The sequence below is a fragment of the Scyliorhinus canicula genome, chromosome 6, assembly GCF_902713615.1.
Source record: "Scyliorhinus canicula chromosome 6, sScyCan1.1, whole genome shotgun sequence".
NCBI classification, from domain to species: domain Eukaryota; kingdom Metazoa; phylum Chordata; class Chondrichthyes; order Carcharhiniformes; family Scyliorhinidae; genus Scyliorhinus; species Scyliorhinus canicula.
The window spans coordinates 22,058,098-22,077,702 of record NC_052151.1 but is presented as its reverse complement, the minus strand read 5'-3'; the positions used below and the strand labels follow the sequence as shown (position 1 = coordinate 22,077,702).

Genomic DNA, 19,605 nt, shown 5'->3' with positions numbered 1-19,605 from the left:
TGACAACAATGCTACTAATTGGAAAGTGGCATTGGTTAAGATCCGGCTGCAGAGCACTGGCCCTCCCTAAGTTAGGGACATTGCATCTCGCAGTGAAGCAAAGCAAACAAAAGAGAAAAATCAATTAATATCTTTTCTATAAATAATTGCAGTAAATGATTAACATTTTAGTTGGACTGTATGGAAAAGGTCCAAACAGCCACGGGTTAGATCATTTCTTTAAATGATGTAAACACAAATGCCGGGACTGGCTACCCCTATTTTACACATTCATCACCGTTTAATCGAGTTAAATCTCAACTGTCTGTGCAACTTCTCTCTTTGAACTGCAGTTGGTTCTCCCTCGTTACAGCCTCTGTGGTTACATCAAACATTAGAGTTCAGTTTAATCTGTACCCAGTTGGATCTTAAAAACGTTATTCAGGTCTCCCTGGAGGTATCTCTTCAATCTCCGTGTAAATGTTTCCAGTTTCAGGTCCTACCACAGAACAGTGTGGTCCCTGAATCATCTGAGTGCTATTGACTGACTGGGTGTAATATGTACACTTATAACACATAAAATTAAGACCTGTACATCAGCACAATTCATACTTTGGTTTTTAGGCATAGCTTCCAAACGGCCAAGTTACTTCTAATGGTGTGCATCTCCTTGAAATCTCTCACCCCTCACAGTATCAATGTGACTATTGTATTTTAATTCCTGTACAGTTATAAAATGACCTTCAACCGACTGAAAGCGCTGAAGACGGAGATAGAACACTTACAGCACCTCTTAGAAAAGGCCAAAATGATGATGCAAAAAGATTTTGAGGTCTGGTGGTCAGAAGAGGCAGTGAGGCTGCAGGTAATACAACCGTTTGGCCGGGTTTATTCTGTGTGCCAATGTTGAAGCAGATGTCAAATGTGCAGTGTCAAATTCCACTGATAATGCTGGAGACTTATTTTAAATACAGATTTACATCCACAATGGGTTCTACACAGGCTACCTTCTGATCTTTCAAGCTACTTCCTGGAGGAAAATCAAGATGTCAATTTCTGCATGTCGGGCTGATTAGAAGGCTCTTCTCCTCCTTGCCCCCTCATTTTCTCCCATAATCCCTCGATGCCTCCGCCATGTATCCTCCATAACCACTTTGTTCACAATACACAGAAATTAGAGAATGGGAGCAGGGCAGGAAGTAAAAGCAGAAAATCCCTATCACATGAACAAAAAATCCATGTTAGTGAGGAGAGAGGGCAGCACGGTAGCACAGTAGTTAGCACTGTTGCTTCTCAGCTGCAGGGTTCCGGGTCGATTCCTGGCTTGGGTCACTGTCTGTGCGGACTCTGCACATTCTCCCCGTGTCTGGATTTCCTCCGAGTGCTCTGGATTCCTCCCACAAGTCCCAAAATACATAGGGGGCAATTCTCCGATATGGAGGTGAAGTGTTCGCGTCGTCGTGAACGTCGTTGTGTTTCACGACGGCGCGAACACGGCCCGGGTATGACCTATTCTGGCCCCCATAGGGGGCCAGCACGGTGCTGGAGCAGTTCACGCTGCTCCAGCCTCCTAGCCACGCCAACCCACGCATGTGCAGTTGGGCCGCGCCAACCTGCGCATGCACGGGGGACTTCTTCCACGCGCTGACCCCGACCCAACATGGGGTTGGTGTTCAGGGGCCGGCCGCGCCAGGAAGTAGGCCCGGGGTGGGGGGGGGGGGGGAGAGAGACCGGCCCGCTGATCGGTGGGCCCCGATCACGGGCCAGGCCCCATCAGGGGCCCCCCCAGTGAAGAAACGCTTTTCCCTGCCCCACAGGCCGCCCCCCGAGCGTTCCGCAGAGTTCCCGCCGGCTGCGACCAGGGGTGAATGGCGCCAGCGGGACTCTGTCATATTGGCACGGCCGCTCGACCCATGCGGGCCATAGAATCAGCGGCCCTGCCGATTCCAACGGCCCGCGGCTGGCACCGCGCCAAATGCGCTGGCGCAAATGGCGCTGATCCTCCGCACCTCGGAGAATCGCGTGCCAGCGTCGTGGCACAGTTGCGGCAATTCTCCGGCCCAGCGCGGGGCTCGGAGAATCGCCCCATGCTGTTCAGTGAATTGGATAATCTGCAAAACATTTTGCAAGCTCTTGAGAAAAATCAAGGCTCTTATATCCAAGCCTCTGCCCTTCTGTAACCAGGCAAAACCCAAGGCCATTCCACCAGATGGTTCCAGAACGGCAGAGGCTTGAATATAAGGGCCTTGAAGTTCATACCCAACACATGACTAACATTCGCCAGGATGTTCATGTATTCAAAGAAGACTTATGTTTGATGTGCAGTTTGTGAGTGACTATCCAGTGCAGAAGAATTGCGGGTGCGGTTGCGGGCTGGTTCGAAGACCCGGCTCGGTTCTTAGGGACACCATCCCAACTCCCAGCGTTATCCGTGTGTCCCTCACCCTCACCTCTCAAAATATGTCCCATCCATGCCTCCTCATAACCCCATTCTCTCTCATACTTCCCATGCCCCTCGTAACCCATATGACACCCACATAACCACTCTGCAAATATCCATTAGGCACGATCCTCATGAGCCAAGCAACATCAACAGTTGCGAGTGAAATAAATGCCTGTAACAACCTAATAAATTCCTCATTCAAAATTTGCCGTTAGTAGCGCAAAGTTTAGAAAAAGCACAGTCCCATTGAAACTTAAGTGGCCATTCAGTTCTATAAACAAACAAACATGTATTGTATTCAGTGACCATATCAAAGACAGATTATGTTATTACAATCTCTTAAAATTGCTAATCACTCCCTTGAACAGCTATGTCAACAGAACTGAGTACCCCAACAGATTTTGGAACTCAGCCAAATATTCATGGTAGCCACAGTTTTAAACTATTAGGTTTTGGAACTCAGCCAAGTATTCATAGTAGCTACAGCCTTAAACCATTAGTTTTTGGAACTCAGCCAAGTATTCATAGTAGCTTTAGGTTTAAACAATTAGCTTTCAGCTCCAGAACCATTTGAAATTTAAAGACCAGATGGTGTTTCATTTCTATTTCAAAGCAGATTGCCTGCCAGTCAGCAGAGGTTTTTTTCCAATCAACAAAAAGTCATTTTTTTGCAAAGTAAGATATAGCTGGACATTTAAATCTAAGTCCAAAACATTACACAAAAATTTGGAAGCAGCTTTTCCTACAGTTTTGAATGGATTATGGCACTTTCTCCTTTGGGAAGAACACTGTAATGCATTTCAATAAATGTAATGGTCAAATTACCTTTGTAGGACATAGCTCTGTAATCAATGACTACATTAAAAGACATCTATATTACAATACAATACGAATAATGATATTTGAATGTGGAATATAGGATCTGGAGAGGGAGTAGACCATTTGGCCCTTGAAGGACTCAAAGTCTTTCCACCATTCGATAAGATCATGACTGATCTGACTTTGGTCTCAATTCTACTTTCCTATCTGCCACCCTTGGTGTCCTTGTCTGTCAATAATTGGTGTAATTCAACCTTGATCAATAACCAAATTCCCGTCGTTCTCTGGGAAAGAGAATTCTTTCTCATTGTTCTCTGGGAAAGAGATGGCTATATTTGCCATCTAGTAGTAATTCATTAAATTTGGCAAGGCCAGCCCGCCCCACCTCGCTCCCACTCCAACAGCGCCTTCTGTACTCGTGGGGCGTTTCTCGTCCACACAAATCCCGATATCATAGATTATCATATCATAGAATTTATAGTGCAGAAGGAGGCCATTCGGCCCATCGAGTCTGCATCGGCTCTTGGAAAGAGCACTCTACCCAAGGTCAACACCTCCACCCTATCCCCATAACCCAGTAACCCCACCCAACACTAAGGGCAATTTTGGACACGAAGGGCAATTTAGCATGGCCAATCCACCTAACTTGCACATCTTTGGACTATGGGAGGAAACCGGAGCACCCGGAGGAAACCCACGCACACACGGGGGGAATGTGCAGACTCCGCCCAGACAGTGACCCAAGCCAGAATCGAACCTGGGACCCTGGAGCTGTGAAGAAATTGTGCTATCCACAATGCTACCGTGTGTAACCCTCCTAAAGAAGGCTTTGAGATAAAAATCATGAGGTTCTGGAATATATCAAAACCGCGGGACCACAGTGATCTTCACAGACTCCATCCATCTCTTAAAATCCCTCTTCATTTTCTCCACCAGCCGGGCCAGATTCAATATTTGTAATTGTTCTCACCCTGCGCCACCTGGATGACCAGATACCTGAAACTCAGCCCACTACCTTAAACGGCAACTCGCCCAGCCTCCTCCCCTGTCCCCTCGCCTGGATCGGAAAGACCTCACTCTTTCCCGTGTTTAACTTATACCCAGAAAACTGGCTGAGTTCCACCAAAATGATCATAATATCCCCTATGCTTTCCAGTGGGTCTGATATATACAGCAACAGTTTGTCCACATATAGCAAAACCCTATGCTCCACCTCCGACGCGGCACTATCTCTTTCCAACACCTTGACGGTATAAGCGCCATTACCAGTGGCTCTATCGTCAAGGCGAAGAGCAATGGGGAGAGAGGACATTCCTGCCTCGTCCCACGATACAGCCTAAAATTCCCTGAACTCACACGATTCGTTCTTATACTCGCCCCCGGCACCCGGTATAGCATTCGGATCCAATCCACAAACCCCGGCCCAAAGTCGAACTGCCCCAATACCTCCCACAAATAATCGCACTCTTCCCAATGAAAGGCTTCCACGTCCTTCACGATCGCCACCTCCACATTCCGTCCCTCCAAGGGCATCATTGTGACGTTTAACAGATGCCTGATGTTAGCCGACATGTGCCTCCCTTTTACAAACCCGTATGGTCCCCCCATCACCCCTGACACACAGTCCTCAATCCACGAGGCCAAAATCTTCGCCAACAACTTGGCATCCACGTTCAATAGTGATACTGGGCAATAGGACCCACCCCACACTGCTCCAGGTCTTTACCTTTCTTCAGGATCAGAAATACTGAGTGCTGTGATAACACAGTGGGGAGCTCACCTTCTCCCTCACCTCATTAAATGCACTTACCAGCAGCTCTCCCGAAAACCTTTTATAAAATTCTACTGGGAAGCCGTCTGGGCCCGGGGCCTTCCCTGCCTGCATTGCCCCCATGCCTTCTGTCACCTCCACCAGTCCAAAGGGTGCTCCCAAACCCTCTACCAGGCCCTGCTCTACCGTGGGGAATTCCAGCCTGTCCAGAAAATACCTCATTCCCTCTCCCCCAATCGGGGGCTCCGATTCATAAAGACTCCTGTAGAACTCCTCAAATACCCCATTCGCCCCCACCGGGTCCAATACCACGCCACCCTTGCCGTCCTTCACCCTACCAATCTCCCTCACCACCTCCTGCTTCCTGAGCTGGTGAGCCAGCATCCAACTAGCCTTCTCCCCAAATTCATACACTGCCCACTGGCCCTCCACAGCTGCACCTCTGCCTTCCTTGTGGACACCAGCCTAAACTCTACCTGGAGCTTCTGCCTCTCTTTCAACAATCCCACCTCCGGGTTCTCCGCGTACCTCCTATCGACCCACAAAATCGCGACAACCAACTTTGCCATCTATGCTCACTCCGCCTTCTCCCTTGCGCCCAAATCATTATAAACTCCCTCTAATCACTACCCTGAGTGCCTCCCACAGCGTAGTGGCCGAGACCTCACTTGTGTCGTTTAGTTTCACGCACCCCCAGATGGCAGCCCTCACCCGCTCACACACCTCTTCCTCCGCTAGTAATCTGACATCCAGCCTCCACACGGGCGCTGTCCATCCCCCTCCCCTCGATCCACTCACAAGTCCAAGGATTCCAAGTAGGATTTTGCAAGCACCGGCCAGATCGTGCAACAATCAGCAGGCAGGAATGTTCCCTTCCAATCGGGGAACACATCAGTAGTAAAGGGCATTCAGCCTCTGATCTTCAGGTAAGCGTTCTCCAAGGGTGCCTTCAGGATGCACAACAATACAGAATCGCCGAGCAGAGACTTACAGCCAAGTTCCGCACATATCAGTACAGCCTCAACCGGGACCTTGGATTCAAGTCGCGTTCCATTCACCCCTCACCATCTGGCCGGGTCTTGAGAAATCCTACCAACTGTCCTGGCTTGAGACAATTCACACCTCTTTAACCTGTGATTATCCCTCTCTCCAGTTGCTCCATCTGGACCTGTAAAGACTTAATTACCTGTAAAGACTCACATTCAAAGTATCGTCTTGCATCTTTGACTTTGCCTATAGATATGTTTCTGGAACCTACCTCTTCATTCAGCTGATGAAGGAGCAGTGCTCCGAAAGCTAGTGATTCGAAACAAGCCTGTTGGTCTTCAACCTGGTGTTGTAAGACTTCTTATCCTAAACAAACCAACAACCATATCACTAACCACCTGCTTGCACCCTACTGCGTTCCCGTTAACTAACCCATCCAGCTAGCCTGGCAGCCCGTGCCCAAGGCGCCTAAACCTCCTATCCCCCCACTGATCCCTGACCACCCCCTGCTCGCACACCTCTCAACCAACAGTGCAGCAAGAAAGAAAACCCAAAAACACAAATTGTGCACTCACCCCCTCATCACATTGAAACATCGAGGAAGAGAGACGTTCTGCAACCACCATCATAACAAAAAATACAGGGATTACCAAAACAGAAAAAAAGAAACCACATTCCTCTCCACACCCTTCCTCCACAGTTCAATGTCCTCCTTCACCAGCCAGTCCATTGTCTCTCAAAAACTCCATTGCCTCCTCTGGTGTTCCAAAATAGTTCTCTTTTTATTCAAGGTCACCCAGAGGCGAGCCGGGTACATCATCCCAAACTTCACCTCCTTTTTAAAGAGGGCAGTCTTTACCCGGTTAAACCCAGCCCTCCTCTTCTCCAAATCCGGGCCCAGGTTGCGATACACTCGCAGCTCGACCTGGGCATCCCGATGATGGCAGAGAATCCTGCAGCCGAGGCTTGGTTCAGGTTAAATTTGATCCAGTCTGCTACCCGGGCATACCATAAGACCATAAGAAATAGGAGCAGAATTAGACCACTTGGCCCATCGAGTCTGCTCCACCATTCAATCAATGCTGATATTTTTCTCATCCCCATTCTCCTGCCTTCTCCCCATAACCCCTGATCCCCTTATTGATCAAAAACCTATCTATCTCTGTCTTAAAGACGCTCAGTGATTTGGCCTCCACAGCCTTCTGCGGCAAAGTGTTCCACAGATTCACCACTCTCTGGTTGAAGAAGTTCCTCCTCATCTCTTTTCTCCTTCAGTCTGAAATGGTGTCCTCTGGTTCTAGTTTTTCCTACAAGTGGAAACATCCTCTTCATATCCTCTCTATCCAGGCCTCGCAGTATCCTGTAAGATTCAATAAGATCCCCCTCATCCTTTTAAACTCCAATGAGTGTAGACCCAGAGTCCTCAACCGTTCCTCATATGAAAGCTCTTCATTCCAGGGATCATTCTTGTGAACCTCCTCTGGCTCCTTTCCAAGGCCAGCACATCTTTCCTTAGATACGGGTCCCAAACCTGCTCACAATACTCCAAATGGGGTCTGACTGGAGCCTTATACAGCCTCAGAAGTACATCCCTGGTCTTGTATTCTGGCCCTCTTGGCATGAATGCCAACATTGCATTTGCCTTCTTAACTGCCGATTGAACCTGCACGTTAACCTTAAGAGAATCATGAACAAGGATTCCCAAGTGCCTTTGTGCTTCTGATTTCCTGAGCATTTCTCCATTGAGAAAATAGTCTATGTCTAAATTCCTCCTTCCAAAGTGCATAACCTCACACTTTTCCACATTGTATTTCATTTGCCACTTCATTGCCCACTCTCCTAACTTGTCCACATCCTTCTGCAGCCCCCTTGCTTCCTCAATACTACCTGTCCCTCTACAGATCTTTGTATCATCTGCAAACTTAGCAACAATGCCTTCAGTTCCTTCTTCCCGACCTCACGGATGAACTTGTGCACTATAGTTTGTGATATGCCACACAAGTCCTCACTCGAGTCCTGGAATGTACCGGTGGCATAGATGTTCAGAGCTGAGGTGACCTTCAAGGCCACGAGGAACAGATGTCCTTCTCCTCCACAGGGTGCCAAGTCCGTGAGGACGTGGCACAGGTGACGCACTGTCTCTGTTGAAACTGCGTCTCCTGTGGCACATGCTGTCCGTCATTTCCTGGAAAGACCAATGGCCCCTGTACTTTGGGCCATTGCTAGCATTGCCCTCTGGGTTCCTCCACAGCCGGATGCGGGGCCAGGTCTTCAGGAGGTGCTGCCTCCAGCCAGCACGACGTTGCTGCCTGTTTAGGGGTCGGGCCGCCTTGCCTGCCAGCCATGAGGGCGTTATCTGTGCAACTGACACCACCATCCATTTTGGTCTCTTGGAGTGATAGACCAACAATCAGGTAGGGTTTCCACCCTGGACCCTCAGATTCTCCCAAGCCTCCCCTATTCTTACGTGACCTGCCTTCTCGAAGTTGTACTGGAAAACCTTGCTGTGCACCCTCACTCCCCGCCACAGCAGCAGTCCCTAGACTCCAGGCCTCCGATCCCTGCCGGGAACATTAGAGAGACTGTGCTTTAGTGCCCTCCCCTGACCCACGCACTCACTCTTTGGTCACGTGGATATCCCCTGTGCTGAAGTTCAGCTCTTTAATGTTTGATTGTTGGCTGCTGCTTCTCAAGGTCAGGCAAAGTGTTCAGCTGCAAAATCTGATTGAAATGCGATGCCGCATCTGTGCAGGCCCTCCCACACGGCCCAATCTCACCAGAACTAAATCCTAGCATCTACATATTCCACTGGTGCTCAAGGTGCAGTTGAACATCTGGACATCCAGTGAGTTTAACCCACGGTGACGTGCGAGTTACTTGCAGAACTCACCACACCAGCAACAAAAGCATCAGCACAAGGTTCCGCAACATCTTCTTGCATCAAACCGGATTGTTTTCTGGACTCACAGACGTTCCATCATTATCCACTCCCCTTGGCCCAGGGGCTAACCCCAACCTGGGCCGCGTCAGCCCTCCTGGCCAAGCCAGACCCCTCTGAGGGGTCCGCCTGAGCACTGGGACCGCAGCTCCGGTACCTTGAGCTGTATGCTAGAAAATGGAAATGGCTACTCAACTCCTCAGATCCCCTCAGCAGTCATTGCGCCAGCCTCACATTTTTTAAAAGGAGCGCTAAAAGACGCCTATGTGATTTCTCGGAAGGCCATTACATTTGACATCAATCTTGCTAATGAGATTGAAGCTAATGCAAATGAGTCTAATTATGTGCTGGCCATATTTGGGCAAGGTCCAGAACTTGCCAACAGGTATGGACCGTTCAGATTGCAAACTGAATCGTGCCCAGCGCGAATCTTGATTTTGGCCTTTTCTGCTATTTAACCAGTGTGCCCAGTTCCGTTCCGTGGTTAAATAATAATAATAATCACTTATTGTCACAAGTAGGCTTCAATGAAGTTACTGTGAAAAGCCCCTAGTCGCCACATTCTGGCGTCTCTTCAGGGAGGCTGGTACGGGAATTGAACCCACGCTTCTGGCCTTGGTCTGCACAACAAGCCAGCTGTTTAGCCACTGTGCTAAACCAGCCCCCAAATCCCACCCCATATGTTCTCAAAACCAGAATAATTAAGTAAGCTGAAAGTGTCTTTTTCAGAAGTGAAAGCTGTGAAAGTAACGATGGTAGAATTTGCCAATCAATATAAATTCCTTGCATCCACATCAATGAGGAGTAACATTAATTTGTCCAAAATTCTGACTGAGCATTCCTTAGAATGACCGAATGTTTTACCGCAATTATGGCATACACATACTGTACCTCTATCCCACCGCCACCCCTCACATTTCAAACTCATGAGGACCTTATAACCCCAAAAGAGGTCCTCGGATCAGGACTATACAATTTCCGATGACGTCCCTGGAATATGAAGTCCCCTTTAAGGCAGGCAGGCCTTCCCCTTTAAGGGGCGGGGTTTCCACTTTCCAAGGAGAGTCCCAGTTGTATAAAATCCTGGCCTACGTGCAGGTCGGGAAAGGAGACCGTCAGGGAGTGGAGGAGTATTGTAATTGCATTGAAATAAACCTTATTCTGTAACTTCTACTTCAATCCATGCGTTCCACCTACCGCAGATTCAACAGTTCTATTCTTCAGCAAATTGTGCACCTTTTTGAAACTATTCCACTTTAAGCAGGAGTTCCACTTTTTCCCCCAAGATGGACATGGTGTTTGGAATTGATCGGTGCATCCACAATGCGAGCATGTCTTTTTTAGGGTATCTGTTTGGCCCAAGGTGCTTTTTGAGAGCACTTACCGCCTTCTGTGAACTTCTCGAGCATTTGCTGACCGTCCGCTACAAGACCATGTATGAGTAACATCTTGCAGGTCGCTGCTACATCTGGACTATCCATTCCTGTAACGAGCAAGTAGTTGAACCCTGAAATCCATCGTTCCCACAGCATGGAGTCTTGGTGAAGGAAGGAATGGCGCAGGAGCTTGTAAATTTAAACTATTCTCTGTCTCGTTGCTAATTGGTGTGCTTTATGCCTTGGAGATATGCAGAGATGACGCACCGGTTTCCGTGTCTAAACCGGACTTATTTTACAAATGCTTTTAAAATGTCTGCTCTCATGCTTCCAGTTGCTTCTCTCAGTTTAGTTTCATGGTCATTTTATAACCACACCCAGACCAGACTAAATACAAAGACTGAGCAGTCAGCGAACACTGAACGGCGACGGAACACCTGATGGGAAGAAGCAGCTCAGGCCATGCTCCAACAAGGAATGCGAGGCAGGGGCAGCATAGTACTATCCAGAACACAGTTTAATTATGTGTTGGTCCAGCATCAGCCACCCTGCTGGTAGGGTACAGACCTAATTATTGTACTACGTGTCTGTTCAGCTTCTGATGCAGTTACCCTTCAAAGCCCCAGTGTTCCAGACATAACTCTGCCCAAAATGACTGCTGGGACGATGAAGAACGTTAAAATGGTCTGTTGGCAATGTTCCTTGCAGTCATTTCTGTTTGGTGCATTTCATGATAAATGCTGCCATGTGTTTTTAATGCCCTGTAATTAAACATAGAAGCTGATTTCTGCACGATTGCTAACAGATTAATGTATAGTAAATGTTGTGGCATAGCCTGGCCAGATAAAGGACATTTCATTAGTTAATACAAAAAGTACTGCTCAACATTCCCCAATAACAGTCAATTTCAATGGAAATCACATTTTTGCATGATCTGAGCAATTTTAAAATGCTGCATTTCCCACTGTCAGGAGGTTAAAAATAGAAATGTATCAGTGCCAAATGATGTGTATCAATACACAGAACATGCTGTGCCACACATAGTGTAAAATGTAGGATTGTGCACGACTTTTCTCAAGTGGCAAGTTTCTGATTTTGATTTTGTCCATTGGGAAAAGTGCTGGTCGGAGTTCACATGCTTTCTGGTAAAGATGGCTATTTGGACTGTACGTTTCCCTGGACCACTTTTAAGCACCTCCAGTCAGTTGGCATCAGCTCTTCGCAAGGCTTAGGGCAAATCTGCCAATAGCTTGTGGCAGGTTTGGATGCTTCGTCAACTTATTCCCTCCCTGCTTGAACAGCAACCTTACCATCTTCCCAATACAGGTTCCACAACTATTCCCAGCAGTGCAAAAAAACAAAGCTGAAGTGCTTGGAACCATCTTCAACCATAAGTTTGAAGTGGATGATCCAACTTGACCTCCTGAGGTCACAGTATCACAGAAGCCAATCTTCAACCAATTTGATTCACTACACAGCACATCAAGAAACACTTGAAGGCATTGATATTGCAAAGGCTAGCGGCTCTGACAATATCCCAACAGTACTACAGAAGTCAATTCTGTGCTCCTGATCTAGCTTCTCCATTATAAAGCAAGACCTGGACAACATTTTAAATTTGGGTAAGTAACATTCGCGCACACAAGCATCAGACATTGACAGTCTCCAGCAAGAGAGAATCCTACCATCACCAAATCCCCCATTATCAAAATCCTGGGGATTGCCATGAACCTGAAATTGAACTGGACCAGCCATATATCTACTCTGACAACATCAGCAAGTCAAAGGCTTGGAATTCTGCAGCGTGTAACTCACCTGCTGACTCCCCAGTGCCTGCCCATTATCTACGAGACACATGTCACGAGTGTGATGGAATACTCTCCACTCGCCTGGATTAGTGCACCTCCAACAACACTCAGGAAGCTTAACATCATCCAGGACAAAGCAGATGGTTTGATTGGCACTCCATCCATTAACTTAAACGTTGACTGTGGGAGGAAACCGGAGCACCCGGAGGAAACCCCCGCAGACACGGGGAGATCGTGCAGACTCCGCACAGACAGTGACCCAGCGGGAAATCGAACCTGCGACCCTGGAGCTGTGAAGCCACAGTGCTATCCACTTGGGCTATTGTTTTTATGTCCAAGCACTATTTTCATAACCACAAACGGAATGGCAACAAGTTGTATTGTGTACAGGAACCACTATAGTGCTCACCAAGGATTGTTTGATAGAATCTACCAAACCACAATCTGTACTGCCTAAAAGAACAAGGACAGCAGATAAACGGGAACACCACCGCTTTCAGGTTCCCCTCCAAGGCACACACATGTTCACTTAGAATTATGTCGCCGTTCCTTCACCGTTAATAGAACAGTACTTCGGACGTACCTACACCAGATGGACTGCAGTGGTTCATTAAGACGGCCCACTACCACCCTGTAATGCAAATATTCAATGACACAGTGGGTGAATTCTCTGCTGCCAGCAGTGGAGTTCCCAATGTGGCAGAGAGCTCATTGTTGGCCGGCGTTGATCCCGTTCTGATGCTCTGGTCCCCTGGAGCGTGCAAATCACCCAGTTGCATTATATTAACAGGCTGGGCACAGGATATTCCAAGCCCATGTGAATCTCTGGGCCAGGATTTCATGTAAGATCCGGAGGTAACTCTTTAAGGGCGTTGCTGCCAAAGTCCATTGAGGACCACCCTCACCACCACAATGCAAATCCTGCCCAGCCCAACCCTGCCATCGCCCCCCCCAATCAGAGAACTCCTGCATAGTTTAGTGTTCTCACTTCCTCCTTTACTCTGCAGAAAGCACTTAACTGTCTTTGATGTGGTCCAGCAGATGTCAATCAAAGCTAGATGTTGATAAACATTGCGGTTAGTTTCACAGATGACTACTTGAAATCCACTCAAGCACGAAGGGAAATGAGATCAAACAATCCAGACAGCTGGCTCTGTGTGGAAGTTGTTAGTCACAGCCAAGTAAGAACAATTTCACATTGATATGAATGAAAGCATTGCAAGCTCTGAGGGGATTTAAACACAGTTGATGTGGTTTTCTAGGAATTTACAGGTGCTGCTTCCTGAGCCAGCAGGTGTATTTAGTGTGTGGCACAGAGGTAGCACTGCTGCCTCACAGCTCCAGGGACCCGGGTTACATTTTAGCCTTGGGTGACTGTGCGGAATTTGCACATTCTCCCCATGTCAGTGTGGGTTTTCTCCAGGGGCTCCGGTTTCCTCCCACAATCCAAAGTTGTGCAAGTTAGATGGATTTGCCATGATAAAATTGCCCCTCAGTGTCCGGGATGTGCATGTTAGGTCGGATTATGAGGATAGGGCGGGTGAGTGGGCCTAGGTAGGGTGCTCGTTCAGAGTGTAGGTTCAAACTCGATAGACCGAATGGTCTCTTTCTGCGCTGTATAGATTCTCTTGCACAGGTGAGTTTTAAAGCAGTGATTTATTTCACTGTCTCGGTCCGGACTGTTTGTTAGCTTCCAGGCATGGGTCTTTGTAATGGGGGGCTTCTTGATAGGGGTCTCTATAATGCAGGGCTTTCTGGTGGGGGTCCGTCTTATTAGGGGTCGCTGGTGGAGGTCTCTGTAATCGGTGTTTTTGGTTCCAATTCTCTTATGAGTGGGGTGTCTATAATGGGGCTCTCTGGTGGAGAGGCGGTGGGGGGAGGGAGGTGTTGCGCAATCCTGGTGGTGTAGGGGGATGTGAACCAGCAAATCTTGTGGAGGGGGCATTGCTGAGGGGGAGGGGGGTCGAGCCCCCCAACCTCCCCCGACCTCATTATCGGGCCGCCTGCTCAAAATGGCTGCCTAATAGCAGGATTCGCAAGGGAATTCCTCACAATCCTCGCCCTGCATAAGTTTGCAAGGCAAGGGAAAGGAAATTGTCTCTGAATTTGCGCTCCCATTGCGAGTGTAAATCAGTAGTGGTTCTGCTGCCCATAATTTTGGTCCTCATCCACCCATAACAAAGGCCTTGTTCAACTCACTTATACAAATTACAAAGGAAGAAACATGTCCAAAGGTTTAAAAGAGTGCTAAGGTTTTACTTTTGGTGAAAACATACACTGGTCCAGCTGGAAGTTCCAATTGAAAATGTGACACAGTGGTGCATTACTGATTTGATCCTCGCCCAGAATCAATCCAGTGACAGAGATAGTTCTTTCTGGCACATTTGTCCACTGTAACGTTATATCGAACATAGAACATACAGTGCAGAAGGAGGCCATTCGGCTCATCAAGTCTGCACCGACCCACTTAAGCCCTCACTTCCACCCTATCCCCGTAACCCAATAACCCCTCCCAACCATTTTGGTCACTAAGGGCAATTTAGTATGGCCTATCCACCTAACCTGCATGTCTTTGGACTGTGGGAGGAAACCGGAGCACCCGGAGGAAACCCCTGCAGACAATGGGAGAACATGCAGACTCCGCACAGGCAGTGACCCAGCGGGAAATCGAACCCGGGACCCTGGAGCTGTGAAGCCACAGTGCTATCCACTTGGGCTACCGTTTTTATGTCCAAGCACTATTTTCATCGGAGGTCTGCTCAATGTACCCACATTGATTAGCAGAGCAGTAACAGTAGCTTGAGTAAAAGTACTTTGAGGATAAATTCTTCCAAAAGGCCTCTCAAAAGATGAAAGGGCCTGTGTATTGGAATGTGTCTCACACCTGCGTATGTTAATTGGAAGGCTGAGACCTCTGAGCTTTAGTTCTGACCTGGCACCAAGCACTTCTGTCAGCAACGTCTGTGTTTATTAATCATAGCCTCGCAACTGAGGTGGTGGAGCCTTTCTTTCAAAAAAAAGGCACATCAATGTTTTACCATTTTGCATTTACTGTATTTCTTTAGGTCGAACAGGAACAGTCGTCCGAGGCCATCTGTCAAACTGCCTATAAGACCCCTTTTGTGACTCCAACAGCTTCCCAGAGGAGCCTTCACAGCAGCAGGTGAGAGATAGCATCTTAATTGCCTACGCCTTGTGCAGATTTCTGGGATATGCTGGTTTCAAACAATTTGTTCTCTTGCAGTATCCTGGCTGGAATTCTCCGGTCATGGGGATTCACTTTTGCCGCTGGCAGCATACCCCTGCCTGCGGGTTTCCCGGCAGTGTGGGGTAACCTCTCAATGAGAAATTCCATTGACAAGCACCGGGAAGGTGGAATCCCACCGCCAGCGAATTGGCCCGCAGCAGAGAAACACACAGCTGAGGGATCAGAGAATCCCTCCCTCTATTTATTTGGCAGAACACTTGTAACTGGCTTGATCTGATTTGGTAAATTCAAAGGGGTGAACAAAACACAAACAGATCAGAACTTTGCTTAGTTTGAATCAGTTCAGATTTGAACATTTTGCACACTAACAGCTGGGTAATGTAATGGGTTAGACACTATAAGCCTTTCAATTCTGGAACCAGATCAAATGGTTTGTCTAAATTACAGAGGTGCCTGGCCCTGCAGCAATCGGGAACAAACCACAGAATGCAACGAATAAGCCGTGCACAACCGATGTTCCAGAAGGTCATAAAATATAGCAGCACAATCAGGCCATTCGGCCTTCATCTCTCTCCATAAGACAAACTTTAGGACATGCGCTGGTGTAGCCATGCACAGTGGAGTAAACAGGCCATTCACAATGAAGAAAAATTGGAAAAAACAATGGACGTAATTTTCCAGCCTCCCCACCGGCTTCCCGTGCTTTCCGGCAGCGGAGACCGCTTGCCGCTGGCTGCAGGTAGGATCTTCCAGTTCCATCGATGTCTACAGCATTTTGCCTGGCTCGCCCACTCTGCCAGCAGGGAACCTTCTGCAGGTATCTCCTTTCACAGGACTGCTGGTAGGAAGGGCCTAGAAATCCTACCAGGTTACCAGTTGATCAGGAATATTGCCTGCCAATGTCAATCTGTTATATAACTGTTATAAGCCCAATGGGAGTCCCATGGTCAAACCGTACGGTTTCCCATGACCTCTCCAGAATATCAACTGCCCCTTTAAGGGGATAAGGGGCAACTCACATAAAAATCCGGCCTGGGTGCAGGTTGGCGAAGGAGACCCTGAGGGGAGTAGAGCAGTTTGGATTTGTATCTTAATAAACCTTGTTCGTTAATTTCTACCTACATCTATGCGTCCTGCTTATCACGGATTCAACACTGGCGATGAGGATTCAGTGAAGCCATCATCGATACCAGTTGCTACGCCCACAATCCACCTCATCAAAACCTCTGGAGGCTCCTGTACTGATCACCAAAATGACGCATATAGGGATGGTGGAGCCATTTAATGCAGGTATAGACAATTGGGGACAATACATCAAACGCATGCAATTTCTTTTAAGACGAATGCGATTATCAGTGATGAGAGACAAACTGTGGTATTGCTAACGGCTTGTAGAGGGCCTACCTACAGAGTGATAAAAAGCCTGACTCACCTGGACCCCCAAATACCCGGTCGTTTGCCACCCTGGTGACCTTGGGATGGGAGCATTTTGACCCGAAACCGCCGCTCATCGTACGCCATTTCCGATTCCACACGGCTACTCAGGCCCAGGCCGAGTGGGTGAGTGACTTCCTAGCCCGCCTCTGAAAACTAGCAGAGACTTGCAAATTTTGAGCAACATTAAATGAGACACTCTGGGACCGCTTATTGTGACGTGGCCACGTAGAAGAAATTACTAGCTGAGGCCCACTTGGACTGCAACGCACGGTGGAGATAGCCATCTGCAGAGAAAATGCAATACAAGGGGCCCGGGAACTCCAAGCAATGGCGAGTGCCAATCACAATTGGCTAAAACTGAGGAATCAAGGGGCTGGCAGTGGAACAGATACAGGAGGAACATGGGCCGCCACAACGGAGGCCAGGACCGCCTCCGGGCATTCTCTACCGACCTTGGGGAACAAGAATACGACTGCTGACCAGCGGAGGCTGCAACAGGGACCAGGGCAGCAGGAGGCCCCGTCAGGATCTACCCGCCCACCCCACCGCCAGACGTGACTGGCCCACATGACAGGGCTTACTGTGTGGAAGACGATGACAGCACCCACCAGTAGAGTGGCACCCATCCAGGTCTCTCTGTAAATTAATGGACACCCATCTGCGTGGAGCTCAACAGTGGCATAGCAGTGTTGATAGTCAGTTGCCGTACATTCGACCACAGTCGGTCTGGCCTTCAATCACTGAAGGAACCACTGACAATAGCGGGCACCTCAACTGTTCTGGTTGAGTTTGATCAGCAATCCTCACATCTTCCTCTGATGGTAGCCCACTGGAATGGTCTGAGCTTTCTAGGGCGTGATTGGTTACGTCACCTACGTTTACATTGGCAGCGGTTGTGCCTCATGCATCTACTTGATCCTGAAGGGCTTCTGACCAGATTTCAGTATTCCAGGATGGCTTGGGCACGATCAAAGGGGCAGTGGCCCGATTAAGCATGGACCCGATGGCTCAACCGCGCTACTTCTGCGCCCGACTTGCTCCAGGAACTGGCAGGTTGGAGAGTTTAGAGTCTAGCTGACGTGACAGTCTATCTGGTCAACGCCCTCATCACGGGGACCTCCGACCAGGAGCATCTCCGAAACCCGTCCGAGGTTCTGACCCTGAGGTTGAGGGAGCCGACGTCCGCATTTCATGGGAGAAATGTGTCTACAACACCATTAAAGTAACCAGGGCTACCATGTTGACCACCAAGGTTTGCACCCTGTGGAAGGAAAGGTACAGGCAACTCAGCAGGCCCCTGTGCCAGGTGGCCCAATAGAACCACTAAGGGCAATTTAGCATGGCCAATCCAACTAACCCACACATCTTTGGACTGTGGGAGGAAACCGGAGCACCCGGAGGAAACCCACGCACACACGGGGAGGACGTGCAGACTCCACACAGACAGTGACCCAGCTGGGAATCGAACCTGGGACCCTGGAGCTGTGAAGCATTTATGCTAACCACCATGCTACCGTGCTGCCCATTTTCAGCAACAAGAAGGCTTACCAGGTCCTTGGACACATTCCTGGAAACCTACTTAAGACATCAGTGAGGGCAGGAATGCCGCTAAGAGGACCGCACAGATTGTTTGGATGGTGTGAGAGTATAATTTTGTGTTATCTGCACCATTGCAACAGCTTTTCCTATATTTTTTCATGTGATGTATACATTGCTGGAAAGGCCGGCATTTATTGCTTATCCTTCATACCCAAAGAGGTTTCCAGAAAGAAGCGGCAGCAGAGAGCAGGTGGGCACTCTGCACGCACACTTAATGTTAAGCACCCTCCAGGTCTGTGCTTTTAGCACCTAATCACGGAGCAGTGTTGCTTCCATTTTCCAGCTGCTGGCAAGCAATGCAAGTGAGCTGTGAAGATGAATGGTAATCTTAAATGTAAGAGATGGCCAGAGACTCAATAGGCAGTTTACCTATTGGACAGGATTTCACAACAGAATCTATTTGTCAGAGCTGCACAGGAGAGTCCAGGGCAGCACAGAGCAGTGCTAGTGTTAGCTCTATGCAGAGCTTCAGGGCCTCTGGCTAACAGCCAACAAAGAAGAAACTTAACTCGGGAACAAAGCTGTATAAAGATGATTTCTTGAGGTATGGTCTTGTCCTTCATGAGGACCGACATGTGCAAAGCTGGATAAAGATGAAGATGGCACAAAGGAATTGGCTGAAGACTGCACCTGATATGTGCATTTTCCTCTCCTCCTTTGCACCGGATTCAAGTGAGATCGTGAGGACCAACAGGCTCCATTTTTGCATTAAAGATAAGCAAATGTGACATTTGTCGTGAAGGTCAGCCTGCGTATGCCAACAAAGTTCAGCCGGTTGGTAAAAGTGGTTCCCGGGAAATAAAGTTTGAAAAACACTGTTGTAGATGATGGAGAAACTTTGGGGAGTCAGGAGGTGAGCTACCCACTGCAGCATTCTGACCTACTCATTTAGCCACAGGATTTACATGATCCGGTTCAGTTTCTGATCAATTGTAACCCCCCAGGTTGTTGATTCAGTGATGCTAATGCTATTTAACGTTAACAGGAGATGGTTAGATCCTTGTTTGCTGGAGATGGACATTCCATGGGGTTTTACATGTTGCAAATGTTATTTGCCACTTATTAGACCAAGTATGAATGGTACCCAGGTCTTGCTGCATTAGTGTCTCAGGAGTCACAGGTGGTGCTGAACATTGTGCAAGCACCAATGAAAAACCTCACGCCTGACCTTCTGATGGAAGGAAGACCATTGATGAAGCAGCTGAAGATGGTTGGGCCTCGGACACTACATTGAGAAACT

General features: G+C 48.3%; 1 protein-coding gene across 4 annotated transcripts in view; it reads left to right on the top strand.

Annotated features, from left to right (window-relative positions):
• Positions 1-19,605, top strand: part of kif6 (kinesin family member 6) — a 683,903-nt gene that overhangs the window by 629,087 nt on the left and 35,211 nt on the right. For all 4 annotated transcript variants that reach the window (XR_005460902.1, XM_038799042.1, XM_038799041.1 and 1 more), the window contains exons 18-19: positions 709-844; positions 15,187-15,284. Coding sequence is in view for 3 of the 4 variants with exons in the window: in XM_038799042.1 (XP_038654970.1) it covers positions 709-844; positions 15,187-15,284 (234 nt within the window). In the remaining variant the exon portion in view is untranslated. The remainder of the gene's footprint in view (positions 1-708; positions 845-15,186; positions 15,285-19,605) is intronic.